A 19530-nucleotide genomic window follows, 5' to 3' on the forward strand; every position below is an offset into this window, starting at 1 on the left:
AGGACATGGACCTTCAGGTTCCCTTACCCAGTTTTCCCCTCCCGAACGGTATTTTTTGTTTCTGAGGCAACAGATCATAAAGTGGCACACAAGCAGTTAAGCACTTTAGGACTTGCGGCTCGTACCTTTAGTTCTGCTGACATAAGCTTGTCCTCAGCCTGGGTCCCCGACACTGCACGCAGTTCAACAGGGCAGCAGGAAGGTGTGTGTGAAACAGGAGGAGGAAAAACGTTCCAAGCAGCTTTTTGTAAAGAGACATAGTTAAGTGTTTTGTGGCCAACGCAGACCACATTCGCTCCCTACTTCCAGTCCAGCCCCACCAAAACCCAACCCAAGCAAGCCTAGGAACTGGGGAAACTGGAATCAAATATCCTCTGCTGGTTGCCAGCCAGGAGAAACTCCAGAGCATAGGTTGATAGAATTATAGAATAGTTAGGGTTGGAAGGGACCTCCAAAGCTCCTCCAGTGCCACCCCTGCCATGAGCAGGGACATCTTCACCAGCTCAGGTTGCTCAGAGCCCCGTCCAGCTTGGCCTGGGATGTCTCCAGGGATGGTTCATCCACCACCTCTCTGGGCAACCTGGGACAGGGTTTCACCACCTGTAGTGTACAAAATTTCTTCCTCATGTCCAGCCTGAATCTCCCCTCCTTTAGTTTAAAACCATCACCCCTTGTCCTATCACAACAGGCCCTGACAAAAAGTCTGTCCCCATCTTTCTTACAGTCCCCTTTTAAGCACTGAAAGGCCACAATAAGGTTTCCCCGGAGCTTCTCTTCTCCAGCTGAACACCCCAGCTCTCTCAGCCTGTCCTCCCAGCAGAGCTGTTCCAGCCTCGGATCATTCCTGTGGCTCCTCTGGCCCCTCTCCAGCAGGTCCATGTGTGTCCTGTGCTGAGGAACCAGAGCTGGACCAGCACTGCAGGGGGGGCTCACCAGAGCGGAGCAGAGGGGCAGAATCACCTCCCTCCACCTGCTGGCCACGCTCCTTGTGATGGCGATGAAGTGTTGATGCTCTGGACTGAAGGAATGATGCATCCCACACTGGACACAACTGCTGGTGCACCATGATGTGTCTTTGTGGAAACCATCTCGTCCAGCTGGGGCAAAAGAAACCACTGTCTGGTGGGCACAGGCAGCCCAACCTCTGCCACTGCGTGAGCTGCTTTATCAGCAAAATGGGAGGAGGGAAAAGAGCGTTGCTGAGCCGAGCTCTGCCACAGGAACAGAAAATGCATTGTTTGTAAACCAGGCTTTGGAACAGCTTAACACTTAAGTACACCTTCAATTAATTAAAGCTTTGCAAAGCGTGGATATAACAATATTCATTCTCCTGACTAGATTTTGCTACAAAATAAACAGCTTTTCCAGGCTGGGCTTATCAAGAAGTTGGGTCAGGTTCAAAATCATCTCAAAATCCTGGTGGGGATCAGCTGAACTAAAAATGACTAGAATACAGACATACAAAAGATGTACAGATGAGGTTCTTAGGGACATGGTTTAGTGCTAGATTTAGGTTATGGTCGGACTCGATGATCTTAAGAGTCTCTTCCAACCAAAATGATTCTATGATTCTGTGATTCTATGACACCTGGAGAAAATTACCTTTAGAGAAATATTTGCACACAGAGCATGTCTGATGGGCTGGTAAAACCCCACAGGTCTCAGCGGTGCTTTTCAATAACCTCTATTATCACGCTTTCCAGTAATGTGAACCTTGTGGGTTTTTTGGCTTTTGTTTCTTTTTATTGCCTTATTATGTCAAACAACATTTTCCTTCTCCTTTTTTACAGATAATTATTTTCTTCCCTCCGTTCATTTTCTTCTTACAAACGTGCCCTCTGGACCAAGCGGTGCCTCTATCACGATAAAGCAACTGTTTGCATGTCAGCACAATGAAGAATGGAATTTGATCCATGGAGGAACAATGCTCCATCTTTACCCTCCAAGCTCACAACATTCTGCGGTGGTTACTGAATTTCCCCAGGTAAACGCTGTCCTCCGGTAAACGAGGAAATGGCACCGACCTTCCTGCGTTGGAATGAGATAGAGGACTGGGAGTATTTCTTCTGGCATAAGAGGGATAATAGCAAGAAAGAGCTACGGCAGCTGCACCCCCTGACCCCACTACTGCTAAATACAGAATCACAGAATCACAGAATCGACTGGGTTGGAAAAGACCTCAGAGATCATCAAGTCCAACCCTTGGTCCAGCTCTAGTCCGTTTACTAGATCATGGCACTAAGTGCCATGTCCAATCTCAGTTTAAAAACCTCCAGGGACGGCGAGTCCAGCACCTCCCTGGGCAGCCATTCCAATGCCTGACCACTCTCTCTGCAAAGAATTGCTTTCTAATCTCCAGCCTAAATTTCTCCTGGCAGAGTTGAAGCCCATGGCTCCTTGTCCTATTGCTGACTGCCTGGGAGTCAGCAGACTGGCTAGAACTTCCCTTCAGGTAGTTCTAGAGAATGCTGAGCTCACCTCTAAGCCTCCTCCAGACTAAACAAGCCCAGCTCCCTCAGCCTCTTCCCATACTGCTCAAAAACATCCAAACAGGTGAGCATTGTAAAGCGGCGCTGAAAGCGATGGGATCGCCAGCACGTCTGGGAGCAGGACCTTCCTGCCAGGCTGCTCTTGCCAGCGATTTCGAGCTAAAATCATGAATTCAGGGATGGTTTCCATATCACTGTCCATATGCTCGGTCATAGTAGCCATAGCAGAGATATTACTTCATGTGCTGTACAGGATATATTGTCCTGCAAGCAGCTCGCGTTTCGCCTCGTGAAGCGCAGCCCGGCCTTGACCTCCAGGAATTCCTTCCAACCAACGCTCCCGTGATTCGGTGATCCTTCGGCTCTTCCCGCTGCAGGGCCTTGGCCCGACAGCTGCCGGGTTGGAAGTTATTTCCTTGTCTTGGGCTGACTCCAAGCCCAAGGAAATAAAGCTGCGCGGTAACGTGTCCCCGCAGGATGTGGAGTGAGAGCCCCCGGCCCAGCATCCCCGGGCGGCGGCAGCGCTGGCCGCGTCCCCTTGGCCCCTCCAGCCTGTTGGAGCAAAGCCAGGATGGCAACACAGAGCACAAAGCCTAAAATAAGAGCTGGAGAGGAACCACGCGTGGCTGACGTACAATTCCTTGATAATTTTCCTCCCGACGTGACCATGCTGGGGGACAGATGAGCTGCTTTGGAGTCAGGGAGCCTGGATATCATGCCAAACATAGTTATTTAGAATCAGAGAATCATTTTGTTTGGAACAGACCCTCAAGATCACCAAGTGCAAATATAACTCAACACTGTCACTAAAACATGTCCCTAAGAACCTCATCTAAATGCCTTTTAAACACCTTCAGGGATGGTGACTCCACCACTGCCCTGGGCAGCCTGTTCACTGCTTCACAATCCTTTCTGGGAAGAAATGTTTCCCAATATCCAATCTGAACGTCCCCTGGTGCAACTTGAGGCCATTTCGTCTCATCCTCCACCTTCTAAAGGTGTCTCCACACTGGCAGCAGAAGGATCTTCAAAGCCTTCAAAGGGACCTGGGAGGCTGTCTCAGATACTGCTGCTGGGAAAGGACAGCCTGGACTAAAGGGGAAACCCACTTCTGGTTGCAATATCAGAGCCTGTGTGAGGTTGGACACTTCTGCTTTCACACACAGGTGACATGTTGTGGCTTTTGTCCTTCACATGCAAGTCAACATGGACGCAAACAGGCAAAACATACCCAAGGATCTCCCTCAGGCAGTTTGGTGGATACTGAGGGGCAAAGAAACATCTTTCCAGCACTAGCAAGGCCCAAATTATGTGGGGTGCTCCAAGTGAGAAAAGTAGAAAGCTCCCCAGACTGCTGGTGGTTGGATGGGTTTGGTATTAAGACTCATGGCCCATGCAAATCTAATTTTCCCTCTTCCAGGTGTGACCAAAAACCTCCTGAGGTCTGGGCAAAACAAGAAAACAACTACCCTGTATCACTTCTCACCAACGCTTCCCTTGGAGAGCTACTATTTATTGTCCGATGCTCAAGAAGGAGATTCAGCCTGCTGAGTTTTAATTCTTTATTTTAAAATGTTTGTTTTTTGAGGAGGAGAAAACACAGAGTCATTGGCTATTTTCAGAAAACACATATGCTTTTCCAAAGATTTGTATCAGGAAAGTAGTATAAATATATCCGTATATATATAAAAATAAATGATTTGGTACTAACAGATTCAACTAGAATTTCAGTGAGGGAAAGAAACAAAATGGTAACAAAAAAATCTTAACATCACAATTTTGTTAGTCCCTTTTTTAAAGGTGTTCAAAATGTTGACCTTCCACCAAGTGTGAAAGAGGGGAGAACCACAAGTGCCACTGAAACATCTTTACAATAACTGGATTTTATATCACTCATAGATGTCTCACTTTGCCAAGTTACCATGACAAGACAGATAAAAATGTCAGAAGTGCAAAAACTCTGTTTTATTTCATAGCAAACATATATAAAGCACGTATTTTATGGTTTAGGGCTGTTACCTCATTTTACCCCAATATCATTCTTTTAGCCTACAAGACAATTACAACCTTTTGCCATAAAGCAACAGCCCAACAACTGTAACAGCCGCCCGGCATCTGAGCCGGGCACAGGGCCAGGGCACAGCGAGCGACACCGACATCAGCCAAAGCTCTGACATCTCTCACAATTCTCTGCAATATCGCATTTATGTACCGGAATTCAGAAGATTTCTAATTGGTTTTGCCTTCCCTTGCAGCAGCGGCACTTTGAGCGTTCACCGATCACCGGATCATCTATTACAAACATTGTTAATTTTTACTGCTATTATTATTTACAGCATCCCAAGTCCCAAACTGCCCGTCAGGACTCGTGCAGAAGGTGCCACGTGAGGCTCAATCTGCCAAAATTCTCGCTATTTTTGGTATTAGCTCCTCAGAAGAGGAAAGAGACCCAGTTCTCCAGGGCAGGACCTCCCTCTAGCGTCGGCACCGCCACCGCGCTCCCACGTCCTCCCCGCTCTCCAACCCAGAGGAATCTGGTTTGGTCCTGCCAGTAATGACTCATAATTAATGTTTATAGACTATGAGAATTCACCGAGTCCCAGGAGCGCCTGGGGATCATGCAGCCTGCAGAAACTCTTGTGTAATTAACATTTAACGATTATGCAGAAACCCCGAGGTGAGCAGCTGTCTCTGCTTCTGCAGGAGAGGCCTGAGGGCAACAGAACATGAAGAACTATTTAGAATCCCCTCATCAGCTTCACTTTTCTCCTCCCATACCCACGGACTTCTCACTTGTTCAAGCAAGACAGGTACAAACGTCACCTTGGCACGGCGGCAGCTGTTATTTTTGTAGGAGAGACTGAAAAACATTCATGGGCCTGTCCAAAAATGGTCCCACAAGCTAAATGAGGTGGAAGAATATTCTCTGTGTTCAAGTGTCCCCAGCCAGGAGGAACCAGCAGCCACGCAGGGATGCGATTTTGCAGCACCCCAAAGTAAGGGACCATTTGTTGACAGGGTGGGCGAGGGAAGGGCTGGGCACACGTTTCTGTCTGCACATCAGCCCTGGTAACGCTTTAAAAGAAATCCTAAAACAAACCCAAAAAAAACTACATGCAGATGCAACCTTAAAAATTTAAACTAGTAAAACGTTAAGCTGTAAAATCAACATGAGGCAGTGGCTGAAGTAATAAGCAAAGCAGCAGAGGTCAAGCAAACGCAGATACATAAGCGAGATTCTTCTCTTTCCAATTTAGAAAGGAAATATTTACTGAAAAATCTGGTTAATACACCAATGGGTGGCTTTAAAACGCTACTTTGGGCAGAACTCTTGCCCCCCACCCCTGAGCACTGATGAGACCCACTGGTCGCTCTGCAGGATTCAAGGCTGAGTCTAACAAGTATTGATGTTGCTCCTAGCTTTAGTCTCAGAAATACCATAATTATTGTGGTGGTTAATTAAAATACATGCGTTCCTATTAATGTAACATTTTAAACAGCCCAACTGACAATTTAATACACTCTTTATTCAATATTTATCCTTGTACCTTGGAGGCATCCCCAAAGCTGATGTGTTTTGGAAGGCTCTTAAAGGTAAAATAATTTAAGATCTGGACCCAATTAGGTGCACAACTCTGTTCCTGGGCAAGTCAATGAGCAACAGCAACACACACTTTGTGTGGTGAGGACCTTTACTGAAAATACATATTTTAGGACTAAATTTCTACCAAAGGAAGGCTTTATTGTAAAAATTTAATAAGATCTGAGATTATAAAATACTGGTTACTTAATCAAATGTGACCTGAACACAGACAGACATGACTGACATGGTACAAGAGTGTGTCTTTCCTTACCCTTCTTGCTTTCAACAAGCCAAAGATAATCACTTATAGCAAATCTGAGACTGCCTCAGGAAATGGTAGTGACAAGGGATTCGCCCTGTAAATGAACACGGGACAGGAATATTGTGATATAACGTGGAGCAAAACATCCACAGAAGATAAACCACACTCAACAGTTCTGCATTAGTTATAATTACATGGGTAATTGTTCTAATTTTGCAGATATTACTAAGAACAGAAGTACGTATGTATTTTTTGCAGTGCTTTAACAATTAAAATATACGTCTGCTTTTTGCAAAACGAGGAGTGAAGGAACAAGCGCAGGGCAGGGACATCGTCCCCCCACCAAGGCTGCCCAAATCCATCATTTTCATGGCACTGGCCATTCACAAAGCAGGAAACCATCTGAAACCTCCGTTTGCGGTCTTATTAAATGCTTACAACGGAGCCTTCTTGTATTAGGCACTCAGTCTTTAAATGTATATTTTCTATATTTTCAGTGAAGGCGCTTACTACACAAAATGCTGGATGCTGTTGCTCGCTGACTCAAACACAAACACCCCACGAAGTTGCTTTATTTCCCCTTCCGAGTTATAAAAAAGTGCTAGAAGAAAATTCTTTGCTCCTGGTCACAGTCTCCAAACACCGACTGCGAGGATCCAGGTTCTGAAGTGGTAGAAGACCCTGTGTGATTGACACTACGATCTGAAAACACAGCCAGGACAGGTGACAAAAACGGCGTCGAGCTCTCACGACTTCGCATCACGGCAGCATGAGGGATTTTGCCAGTCTCGTCCAGAACCATTTTTTGGTGCAAGGATTGGTGTAATCACAAATTGTAATGAACCGTAAGATACTTGGAAACTCGTTCTTCATGCTTTTGTATTTGACAGGAATCAGCCGTTTGGAACGAGCACCTGGAAGACACGTCACACAGGCAGAGGGTTACACAGAGCCACCCGCAGATCCTCTGGCCATTTTCTCAAACACATCACCAGATCCAGATTTGATCCTGATAATGCAACTGGCTTTCACCCTGGAGAGCACAGTTGTGCATTGCAAGCCCTTTGCCAAAAACAATTCACTTAAATACATAGCAGGGCCCCATCTTGCACGTGCTCTGATGGGAGTTACTGGAGAGAACCAGTGGAGGCTACAAAGATGCTGAGGGGTCTGGAGCATCTTCCTGATGAGCAAAGGCTGAGAGAGCTGGGGCTGTTCAGCCTGGAGAAGAGAAGCTGAGAGGGGATCTCATCAATGTTTATAAATATCTCAGGGTGGGTGTCAAGAGGATGGACCAGACTCTGTTCAGTGGTGCCCAATGACAGGATGAGGGGCAACGGGCACAGACTGAAACACAGGAGGTTCCATCTGCATATGAGGAGAAACTTCTTTCCTTTGAGGTGCCAGAGCCTGGACCAGGCTGCCCAGAGAGGCTGTGGAGTCTCCTTCTCTGGAGACATTCAAACCCACCTGGACACCTTCCTGTGTGATCTGCTCTGGTGACCCTGCTTGAGCAGGTGGGTTGGACTGGATGGTCTCCAGAGGTCCCTTCCCACCTCAACCACTCTGTGATTCTGTGTGTGAGAAGGCCTAATGAACCGCAGCCATAGAAGAACAGAGCACAGTTTCTTGTGGAACACAAACAGTCCAAACCACCTCCAGGTGGAAGAGACAAAACAGAGACGACGTTGCCTCTAGCTGGTTGGCTTTGCTGGGTTGTCTCCAATTCTTTTTCCTCCCACCCTGATTCCTCCAGGCTGCAGACAGCACCCACCGATTGCATGGGGGAATCACTCTGCTAACCTGTTTTTTTTGAGGCATGCACAATATCAGACAGCTCTTCCTGGGATTGCTGCTGCCTGAAGGAGCAGCTCTGCTAAAAAGGAACCTTCCCCCTTGTAATTCTGTATAGGGACACCCGTTACCAGCTACACTACGCTGCCCAGCACAAGTGATGACACTGAGACCTGGATGAGGCAAGAAACCAAGATTGTGTAACTGCAGCAGATGCTTCAGTAATCTGTGGAGTTCCCAGAACTTGCCACCAAACCCTTCCGTGTGTTAGTTACCCCACGCAAACAAGTCCCTCTGTGATTTCTGTAAGCCTGCACTTACACACGTTTTTACTGGTGGAGTTCGGGTCATTTAAAGGGTTGTTGGGCATTAAAGGGCTGTTGGGCATTGGAACAGGCTGCCCAGGGCAGTGGTGGAGTCACCATCGCTGGAGGGGTTTAAAAGATACGCAGATGAGGTTCTTAGGGACACGGTTTATTGCCAGCGTTGGGTTAATAGTTGGACTCGATGATCTTGAGGGTCTCTTGCAACCAAAATGATTCTACAATTCTACAATTACAGAATGGCATTGCTTTTCCTGTTGTTCTAATGAAAGATACAACAAAATATTAGTGAAGAACTAAAAGGACTTTGCTACAAATCTTGATGATTGGGAGTTGATGCAACATGCCAGGGGTGTTCGGTGGATTAACAGCCATCGTATGAAATGGATTAACAGCCAGGTTAGTTTTAAAGGCTGCTTCTAATAGCGATAAATCTCTGCTTAGCGAGGGGCATTACACCCAGGGCAAACCCTGTGCCTGTGCCCTGTTCACACACGTGAAACGTCGGTCAGTGGTGAGAACCCAGGTCTGAGACTGAGTCAGTGGTTCTGTAACTATCAGTTATCTATTTTCCACCTGTATTTATCTTTAAACACATCACGACTACCCCTCATTCTGCATTTTTGCAGTGCCCAGCAGTACAGCACTGATCTCAGCTGGACATGTTACTGTAAGAAAAATTATAATGTTGATATGAAATTTTAAATGGGATATTTGTGAGATCTTACCTGGGGAAAGACTAAGAGCAAATTTGGTCTGAAAATCACATTCATCGCTTTCTAGGTAATCATCTGAAACCACGACCACCATCCTCCGACACCTGAAGATAAAGCAGTTGCGGGAAAAAGAAATAAAATGTCAGGAGAGATACTTCTCATTCTCGCTGGCAGAATTATGAATTCCTCTGGATTGCTGCGGCGGAGAAATGAACCCGGCTGCATTCCAGCAGGAATTAACGACAGAGCGCGGACTTCCCACTGACAGTGACGTTACACACAAAAACCTGATTGCAGGTACACACTTGTATACTAAAAATGAAGATACCGCACTAGGTCCAGATTGTCTGTGCAATCTTTGAGCCCCTATATATTACTAACTATGCCATCTTAACTACCTGCTTGCATGCTGCCTTTATTGACTGCGCATAACTGCTACTTTTTTAATATTAGGATGAACTGGACAGAGCTTTATTGTGCTCGTATTACTGCGAATCCACTGATTTCATAAATTTGAGCTTTATTCTCCAATTAGTTGCTTACATTTGAGGTGCCTGGTTGTAAACTACACGTTGGGCTCTTTCCGGAAGGCTACACCACATAACAGCCTGTGGGGCGTTGTGAGGGGCTGTTAATACCACGTTACCTCCTCTGGAAGGCTGATGTTTAAAACCCAAACGCCTGCCTCGGGATTTTTCACTCCCAATCTGGGGAGTTGCTCTCCCATCCCAAAGCTCCCACCATGTCTAAGTTCCACACAGGTCTGAAGGATCCTCGAAGGCAGAGCCAAACGCCAGTGCTGTCCCCTCAAAGTCCACATCGTGGGGTGCAGCTCACGCACCCTGGAGCAATATTCATGTCTGTATCACCGCCACGGATGCGGCTGCAGGATATTCCAGCCCAGAGAAAAGGCATCAAGCATAAGCAGCGTCACCGTAGTGGCACCTTCCTTGTGAACGCTAAGAAGCAACATCTTTAGGGATGCTTGAGTCTTCCTTCTGGAGCCGAGGGCGTAAAACAAACCCCATAAAGATATCCTTGCGGATTTTTACTGCACCACACTGCAGATGTAATGGTAATGTAATGTCCCCGACAACCACGGTTCACTTACCTCCTTTCTATAAGTTCTCCGGTGATGGACCACACACATGTTCCCGGCAAGACATCCCGATCAAATACACAGAGCTTCAGTTTGAACTCCGTTTGTTCCAGCTGCCTGATCATCTCCTGGACAAACTGAAGGTCTTTCTGACAGTAGCAGATGAAGGCATCAAACATCTCTGTTCCGCTCCCTGAAACCATTCGCAATGTAGCTGTCATCTACTACAAATGAAGGTAATTCCTGCAGTGAACTTTTACGAGCTCCCACAGACTTTGACTCAGAATCAGGAGCTTTGACAGATGAGCTCTGGCCCAATTCATGAAGGAAATTTAACGTTTTACCAACCCAGGTGCCCTTTAGCCCCAACTCCTGCCCACAACAGGGCTGACAGGAGGTAACGTGTCTGTGCCTTGATCACTTTGTTTCACAGTCCGGGTTGTTCACATTAACCCACGTTTCCCGGCAGTGAAGGGCAGCTGAGATGCAGACATGCAAAATCTGCAGAGGGAATAACATCCAGCCACAGGGATGGTGGAAGAGGAAGATTGTGGGAAGAGCCAGAGGGAGCCAAGTACCCAAGAGGACACGACTCCGGGATCTCACTGGGAGCTGGGCATCTAAAATATCCTTGTGGCTCTGGGTCTTAGTTCTCTAGCTCAGGTCACAGAGATTCAAACTTCCCAACCAAAACCTTCCTGCAGGCCCTTCACCCAGCAATGTCCTGACATCCCGCATCTACTGAGCTACAAGGTAGGCCTTGAAATTTGGAAACTGTGATTTTTACGGCTAAGATGTCAAGCTTGGGTACCTGAAGTCATATCCTAAGTAAACGACCCTGTTTTCCAAAGATATTAATGGCCGGCAGCTCTTGTTTATTTAGCATTTAATGAAATATTAAAGTGCTATCCCTTAAGAGCTATGTTTCTCATAATTAAGTGCCTTAATACTGCTGGATAGTTTCCCACTGTGTTATTTTTTCGCTGTATCAATGTCACAACATATTTTCAAGTTTTGATGCCAGCTCAAGCCTACCGCAGTGAAAAAATAGGTCAGGCTCTAAAAGCTGCTGAGAGAAGTGTCAACCCAGCAGGCAGATTCGGCCTAAGAAGCATCCAGTCAAGCAGAAGGGCAACTGGCTGCCAGGTCAATTGAGCTGAGGGTTCAGCTTCAGGGGCACAGTGCTAACCTGGGCGTCACATCAGGCAAAGCTGCCATGTACAAACAGCAGCAAATTGGTCTACGGACATTTGGGGAGGGTTAATGATGTCCCCACATAGAGCAAAGGTGGCCATCCAAAGTCGGGCTAGCCAGGAGAGCATCTCAAGAGGTGAGGGGACACATCTCTATTCAGCCTCAGCTGCTGCTCTGTCTGTCACAGAATCACAGAGTGGTTGGGGTTCGAAGGGACCTCTGGAGATCATCCAGTCCAACCCACCTGCTCAAGCAGGGTCACCAGAGCAGATCACACAGGAAGGTGTCCAGGTGGGTTTGAATGTCTCCAGAGAAGGAGACTCCACAGCCTCTCTGGGCAGCCTGGGCCAGGCTCTGGCACCTCAAAGGAAAGAAGTTTCTCCTCATGTTCAGATGGAACCTCCTGTGTTTCAGTCTGTGCCCGTTGCCCCTCATCCTGTCGTTGGGCACCACTGAACAGAGTCTGGTCCATCCTCTTGACACCCACCCTGGAGATATTTATAAACAGGGATGAGATCCTCTCTCAGCTTCTCTTCTCCAGCCGAACAGCCCCAGCTCTCTCAGTCTCTCATAAGAAAGATGCTTCAGACCCCTCATCATCTTTGTAGCCTCCACTGGACTCCCTCTGGTAATTCCTTGTCCTTAAACTGAGGAGCCCAGAACCAGACACAGATGTGGCCTCATCCGGGAAGAGCGGGATGTTCACTGCCTCAGCACACAGCTGCACACACAGCCCAGTAAACACACGCACACACACGCATGCAGAAACTGTTTCCTCTCCCCCAACTTCACACCCAGCCCCGCTTCAAACCTGGCTTCCTTTTTATTTCAAGCTGGTTACACCTGCTGAAGACAGGGCAGCACAGCCAAGGCACTGGGCTCTGACGTCCTTCCCCTTGACTCCGACCCGCTGAGCTTTCAGCAGCTGCTGCTCTGTGCCCGGCTGTGCTAAGGGACCCATTTCTGGGAAGTTTCCTCCCACACATGTCCTGTGGCCTCTGTGCCAGCCCGTTCCTGGGTACAGCATTTCCCAGGGCTGCTTCTCCTCTCTTCCCTAAGGAATTAAGAAAAGTGTGACCAGCAAGTCAAGGGAGGTTCCTCCCCCGATACTCTGCCCTGCTGAGGCCACATCTGGAGTTCTGTGCCCAGTTCTGGGCTCCCCAGTTTAAGAAGGACAAGGAATTACTGGAGAGAGTCCAGCAGAGGCTACAAAGATGATGAGGGGTCTGGAGCATCTTTCTGATGAGGAGACACTGAGAGAGCTGGGGCTGTTCAGCCTGGAGAAGAGAAGCTGAGAGGGGATCTCATCCATGTTTATAAATATCTCAGGGTGGGTGTCAAGAGGATGGACCAGACTCTGTTCAGTGGTGCCCAATGACAGGATGAGGGGCAACGGGCACAGACTGAAACACAGGAGGTTCCATCTGAACATGAGGAGAAACTTCTTTCCTTTGAGGTGCCAGAGCCTGGACCAGGCTGCCCAGAGAGGCTGTGGAGTCTCCTTCTCTGGAGACATTCAAACCCACCTGGACACCTTCCTGTGTGATCTGCTCTGGTGAACCTGCTTGAGCAGGTGGGTTGGACGGGATGATGTGCAGAGGTCCCTTCCCACCCCAACTCTGTGATTCTGTTGACAGGAAAAATGAAAATGCCTGATGACGACCAGCTAAAGCATTCTGGCTGAGGCTATGAAAAGTTGTGGGGAGTAACGAAAGCAAACAGGTTTTCTGCACTTCTCATGGGGATCTGCTACAGATGAAGGCAATTCTATCACGAGATATCAGGCACTTACCGTACGGATCGTCCCTGGTGGTGATGCCCATCAGCTCCGACGTCTTCGGCACGCTGCTGTCTACCGCTGGCACCTGAAGGGGCTGCTCGGCCTGCTCCTGCTTCCTCTGCAAGTACTTCCGACAGTCCTCCTCTGCAAAAACACACACCCAACATGAGAAGCTCCTGTGATGGTGGTTTTACGCTGCTGAGTTCTTTAAAACAGGAACAGCTATTTCACAGATCAGGGATATTAGTGGGAAACCCCCTGTCTGTTTCTTTGGTACCTAGAATTTATCTCAACCATGTTTGAACCTCTTGATGCTGCCTCCACCACCTTCTCAAACAATTAATTTCTGGAGCTCGCTCTTGCTGTGTAAAGAAGTACCTACTTTCATTCATTTTAAACCAACCTCCTCCTATTATCCTTAGTTCTGGTATATCCCAGACACTTTAAAACGCATAATGTGTGTAACAGCTCTCAACTCTGCTCTCATTGTTATGCATTTTGGAGTATTTAAAATCATCAAATAACTGAGGGGAGAGGGGGAATTCTTAATTAGAACTCTTCATATTGTCTTTTACTAGTAAATACAGACACACACAAGCTGATTCATACCCCGGCCTTCGTCATAACTGCCAGTGACAATGAATACATATACTCACTACAGACCACGTAAAATTCTGTTGAGCCCCTAAAATTGGGCTTTTTATTATCCAACAACTAGTGGAGATGGTCCTTGGCTCAGGTAGAGCAGGTGTGTAAATCCCCTCCGGGATAACTGAAAGGCAATCCTGTCACGTTCGCTGCTGGGAAGTTCCCAAACAGGACAGTGATGGATACAGATCTATTAGGGCAACAAGGATGCTGAAGGGAGTGGAGCATCTCCCGTGTGAGGAAAGGCTGAGGGAGCTGGGGCTCTGGAGCTGGAGGAGACTGAGGGGTGACCTCAGTAATGTTTACAGATATATAAAGGGGGAGTGTCAGGAGGATGGAGCCAGGCTCTTCTCTGTGACAACCAATGATAGGACAAGGGGTAATGGGTTCAAACTGGAACACAGGAGGTTCCACTTAAATTTGAGAAGGAACTTCTCAGTAAGGGTAACAGACACTGGCCCAGGCTGCCCAGGGAGGTTGTGGAGTCTCCTTCTCTGCAGACATTCCAACCCGCCTGGACACCTTCCTGTGTAACCTCATCTGGGTGTTCCTGCTCCAGCGGGGAGATTGCACTGGATGAGCTTTCGACGTCCCTTCCAACCCCTGACATTCTGTGACTCTGTGTATTATAAAGAGATTTAAAAAAAAAAAAAAAAAAAGTGATAAATCTAAATGTAAAGTCTTTGGAGAAGTGACCAGAAACCCTGCAGCCTCTGCCACTCTGCAATACGCAGCTAGAGAAGAACTTGAAAGTAAAAGGAGATTTGAAACCAGGAATTAAGAAGATGAAGCTCCCTAGAGCCTTCTCCTTTACTTAAGACCGAAAAACCAAAAGCCAGGTTGCAATCAGAAGAGCACTGATCACTCAGGGGGTCGGGCTGGCACCGCTACAGAGAACCCCGGTCACAGCAGCAGCAAAGGGATCTGCTGATGCACCGGAGGTGGGTGAAACCCCATCCTCTGCTTTTGGCTCATCGTTTTGCATCTAGTGACTGGATTACCCCCAATCTACTGAAGTGCCAGATCTGATCAAAGCTTTTCCTGAGGCTGAGGCATCCCCGATCTGCCTCTCTCCTCCCCAGCCCTGCAGAGAGAAGAATCAGCCTTTACCAGCCAGAATCATTCCTCACCAGCCAGAACGTTCAGATCTTAGGCCCATCCTCACTAAAGCACCGTCCCATCTCTCCACCAGCTGCCTGTTGCCTTGAGCTGCACACACTGCGTGTCGGCTCAATCAGTGTCTTTGAGATCACGATCAAAACTGCTTTGAATTGGCCGAGGGGTTCAGAAGTTCCATGGGAAGGACTGACACGCAGGCACCACCTTACAAGTGCCGTGGTCACCTAGGCAGCCAGGATTGGCGTCCAAAATATTGCTGAATAGGCAAGAACAGGCAACTATTTAAAGGCATACTAATACCAGCGCTCAGCACAGAAATGTTTAAGTGTTTTTGCTCCATGTCTTTTCTTCTTGCTTCCCCCAGCTGTGGAAGTGGCACCTATTCTGGCCCAACCTGCGATTTTCTAGACCGGGGCTCATCACCACATCGTCATGGCTGATACACAACACTCGTTAACAAATAGTTCTCCCGATTCATCTAATCAAGCCCACACGCACAGTTTTGATGGCATCACACTAATCCCAGACCCCACTTATCCCTATGGGATAAACCTGAGAGCTGGGCAAAGCTTTGAAAACAAAACACCAGAGCCTATTGGTTTTATTACAAGGGGAAACTGGGGGCCCTATCGTACCTGAAGGGTCCAGTGAACCTGAAAGGATGAAAGACATTCAATATGTGGCACGGATTTGTCCCCAGGTGGAAACAGTGCCTGGCTATACAGGAAAAAGGATGCAAACCAACATAAAGAAGTAGCAAGAAACTCCTCCAAGCTGAGTTATCCCATTCCACCCAGCATCTGACTAACAGTGCAGGCTTTACATTCCTCCAGTGGTCAAACAAAAGCCTGAGGGATTGGAAAGAAAGATTAAGAACATGAAACCTCAAGTGCAAAATGATTAGCACAATGAGATCAGAAAGAAAACAGACCCAGTAACTGTCAAGCTGGAAAGTAGCACTTTTGTACAGGGCAGGAGGAAACAAAAATCATTGAGTTTCAGCTGGAAAGAGTAGCACGAACGTACTGAAGAGTTTCACATCCTTGAAGATGGTTGTACAATGAAATAAGCTGCTGAGAAAGATGCTGGGTGATGGAAAAACTGCATCTAGCAAGTACCTCTCCCCCAGATAGTGTAACAGGGGAGCTGCCAACTCCAGCCCCGCTGTGCAGAGCAGCCAAAAGTGGAACAGGCCGCAGGAGACACCGATTTTTAGCATCCTAAGCGCAGCCAGGGATGGAGCACACGACGAGAAGACAGGGAAACGGTTTTGCAGCAGAAACCACAAACCAAACATGTCCTCTCGAGCTGCACAGCACCAACGAGTTGTGTTTAATGCGGATGCTCAAAGGAGCTTGGCTGACAAGGGCATCAGGTGTCACCTGAGAGGTCCCTGAGTGTCCGAGACATCTGCTATGGGCAGGTGTGACATCGGACCTACAGACGACCTGTGTCCATCAGGAGGCAGAGGCCGTGTAGGACATTCTTAGGCCCTTCAAATGACTTAAGCTGCCTTCGTGTTGGCAGCCAAATCCTGCCCCAGACCTGCACCTCCTATAACGAAAGCACAGAAACCTCAGTACTGATGTCTTCTGAGCTCAGTCCCGCTGCACCAATCCTAAAGTTGTAAGCAAAGATGCCCTTGGCATCAGGCAACACCTGAGTGCACGCAACCACCTGTTTCCTTTCCTCTTACAGGGTAAATATCTCCGACTTCTGCGAGAGCTCGGTGTGCCAGCAACAGGTCACAGCTGCAATCCTCACCAAAATTAATAAAAGAGGAACTGAGGATCCATCTGCCCGAGCATCCTGCTCACAAGAGCAGCCAAAAACACATGCCTAGGGGAGAACAGGAGTATGAAATACGAATACAGTGATATTTTCTTAAAATAGTCTATCTTTTAGGTATAATCTACAATCTATTTTTATAATCTATCTTTCGGATGATTTGCAGTTAAGGAATTTCCAGAGTCAGAGGCGATATTTGTGTCTCGAATAGCCCTCGGTGAGTTTTTCTTCCAAGAATTTATCCATGTTTTCTTATCAGCATGATCCACCACTGCGCTAAGCTTGTGACTTCGCTGAAGCTCCTGTTCCTCCCACTTTTTCTGCTGTTGTCTCTTCAGGCTCTGACACAGACCATCCACCACCTTTCCTTCCAGCGGTCCAGCTCCCGAATTCAGGGCCATAAGAAGCCCAGGTGTTGGCCAATGTTTTTGTGAAGCTCCTTCACTCAGCTGGAAGCTTCTGCTATTTGTTCGGAACCTCTGATGGGTGGATCACAAAGCACACACCCATTTTTCGTCTTTCCCAAAACCGAGTCTTTCTGAGGGTGTTCTTGAGTAGGAAGAATCACAGGAGTATGGGAAAGTCCTCCATCGCTTCTTGGTCAGGCTACATAGATGAATTTCTACATCCTCATTTATGTCTGTAACAGGAAATAAGATTTACCATTTCCTCATCACTAACCCAGTAAACTATTAAACAACACAGGACTTCAGCGGAGTCTCTGGCCTTGGAAATCCTTCGGCAATGAATTTCCCCTTCTGATGACAGTTCTTCCCTCACCTCCCTTTGAATTTCTGCCATCACGAAGAATGCAGAGAGTGTGTAAAGAATGAGTTATTGAAACAGCACCAGGACCTCCATATTCACTGCTTCTTGCTGACTCTATCACAATTCTTTTTCAGTTTGCAAGGATATTCTTTTTCCCTTCCATCATCCCTCATCTCTCCTTAGACTCACGCATCATCATTTTCACGCTGGCCCTTGTCTGTGTAAGCTGCCTCCTGGCTGACCTGGCCCAAAGCATCCTTTGAAAAGCAGGAACTTTATTATCGAAGGTTTTGGATAACTTTGCAGAGATTACAGTTAGCAGAAATACAGCATAGCATGGAATCATGGAAGAGAATAATTCCGGTTGGAAGAGACCTGCAAGATCGAGTCAAACCATAACCTAATTCTGGCGCTAAACCATGTCCTTAAGAACCTCGTCCATGCATCTTTTACACCCCTCCAGAGACGGTGACCCCACCACTGCCCTGGGCAGCCTGTTCCAATGCCTGACAGCCCTTTCCAGGAAGATATTTTTTCCTAATATCCATTCTGAACCTCCCCTGGTGCAACTTGAGGCCATTTCCTCTCATCGCTTGTTACTTGGGAGAAGAGACCAACCCCCTCCATGCTCCAAGCTCCTTTCAGGCAGTTCAGAGATCAGAAGGTCTCCCCTCAGCTCCTGTTCTCCAGCTGAACCCCCCAGGTCCCTCAGCCGCTCCCATCACACTTGTGCTCCAGCCCCTCACCAGCTCCGTTCCCTTCTCTCAACTCACTCCAGCACCTCAAGGGCTTTCCTTATAAGAGACGGGTCCAAAACTGACCCCAGGAGCTTCTCTCTCCTCTCCCGGGAGCTGTGAAGCTCCTCTGAAAACCCCGAGGGGGTCACTCCACAGTCTGGGAAGCGCTTTTCTGCTTGTGCGAGAGTTTTATCTTAACACCACCTCCCCGAAAACAAACCAAACCAAACCAAACCACAACCACCATCCCCTCAGGACATCAAGCCCCCTCCAGGCACCACGGCAGCACCGCGCTCCGCCGGGGCCGCCCCGAGGGCAGGGTCGGGTCCCCCCGCCTCACCCACGCTGCCCGCCAGGTCCAGGAGCACGTCGTGGCGGCCCAGGCTCTTCAGAAGGTCGAGCAGGCGGCCGACGGTGGCCCCGCCGGGGCAGCGGCCCTGCCATTCCTCCAGCAGCGCGGCCGTGGGGTCGGGCCGCCCCTCCAGCCGCCGGATCTCCAGGTACTCGCAGCCCAGCGCCTCCGCCAGCGCCGTCCAGTCGGCGGCCGCCGCCGCCCGCGGGTTGAGGTAGAGGCCGAGGCGGCGCCGCACGCCGTAGTTCAGCGCTACCATGGGCACGGAGTGCAGGTCGGGCCGCGACGGGACGGGGCCGGGCTGGGTGGCCGGGCCGCGATCTGGCGCTGCGGCCATGGTCGCGCTCACAACTTCCCTTCTCCGCGGCGCTTTCGCTTCCCGCCTCGCCCCGCCCGCCCCGCCGGGCCCTGCCCCTGGCCCTGCCCCGGTCCGTGTCCCTGCCCCGGTCCGTGTCCCTGCCCCGTCGGTGTCCCTGCCCCGTCCGTGTCCCTGACCCTGCCCCTGTCCCTGACCCTGCCCCTGTCCCTGCCCCGTCCGTGTCCCTGCTCCTGCCCTGCCCGCCGCTGCTCGGGGAGCGGGGAGCGGTTTTACCGCCCCGAACAGCGCTGTTCTAAAGCTGTTTTCATCCATTTACCCCCAAATCACCCCGTGAGGGCTACATCGCTGTGCAGCCCCTCGTACAGCAAACGGCGGGATTATAAGCGGCTGAGGGACCTGGGGGGTTCAGCTGGAGAACAGGAGCTGAGGGGAGACCTTCTGATCTCTGAACTGCCTGAAAGGAGCTTGGAGCATGGAGGGGGTTGGTCTCTTCTCCCAAGTAACAAGTGACAGGATGAGAGGCAATGGCCTCAAGTTGCACCAGAGGACGTTTAGATTG

General features: G+C 48.8%; 1 protein-coding gene across 1 annotated transcript; it reads right to left on the reverse strand.

Annotated features, from left to right (window-relative positions):
* Positions 1–4037: 4037 nt before the first annotated feature.
* MYD88 (MYD88 innate immune signal transduction adaptor) lies at positions 4038–19044 on the reverse strand. The gene is made up of 5 exons (XM_082044832.1): positions 18641–19044; positions 13253–13384; positions 10279–10459; positions 9180–9271; positions 4038–7248 (listed from the first exon to the last, which is right to left on the reverse strand). Exons 1-5 carry the CDS (start codon positions 18987–18989, stop codon positions 7094–7096), a joined length of 909 nt encoding a protein of 302 aa, XP_081900958.1. The 5' UTR covers positions 18990–19044; the 3' UTR covers positions 4038–7093.
* Between the last annotated feature and the right edge of the window lie 486 nt (positions 19045–19530).

This window comes from Streptopelia decaocto (assembly GCF_964273445.1).
Source record: "Streptopelia decaocto genome assembly, chromosome: 2".
NCBI lineage: Eukaryota > Metazoa > Chordata > Aves > Columbiformes > Columbidae > Streptopelia > Streptopelia decaocto.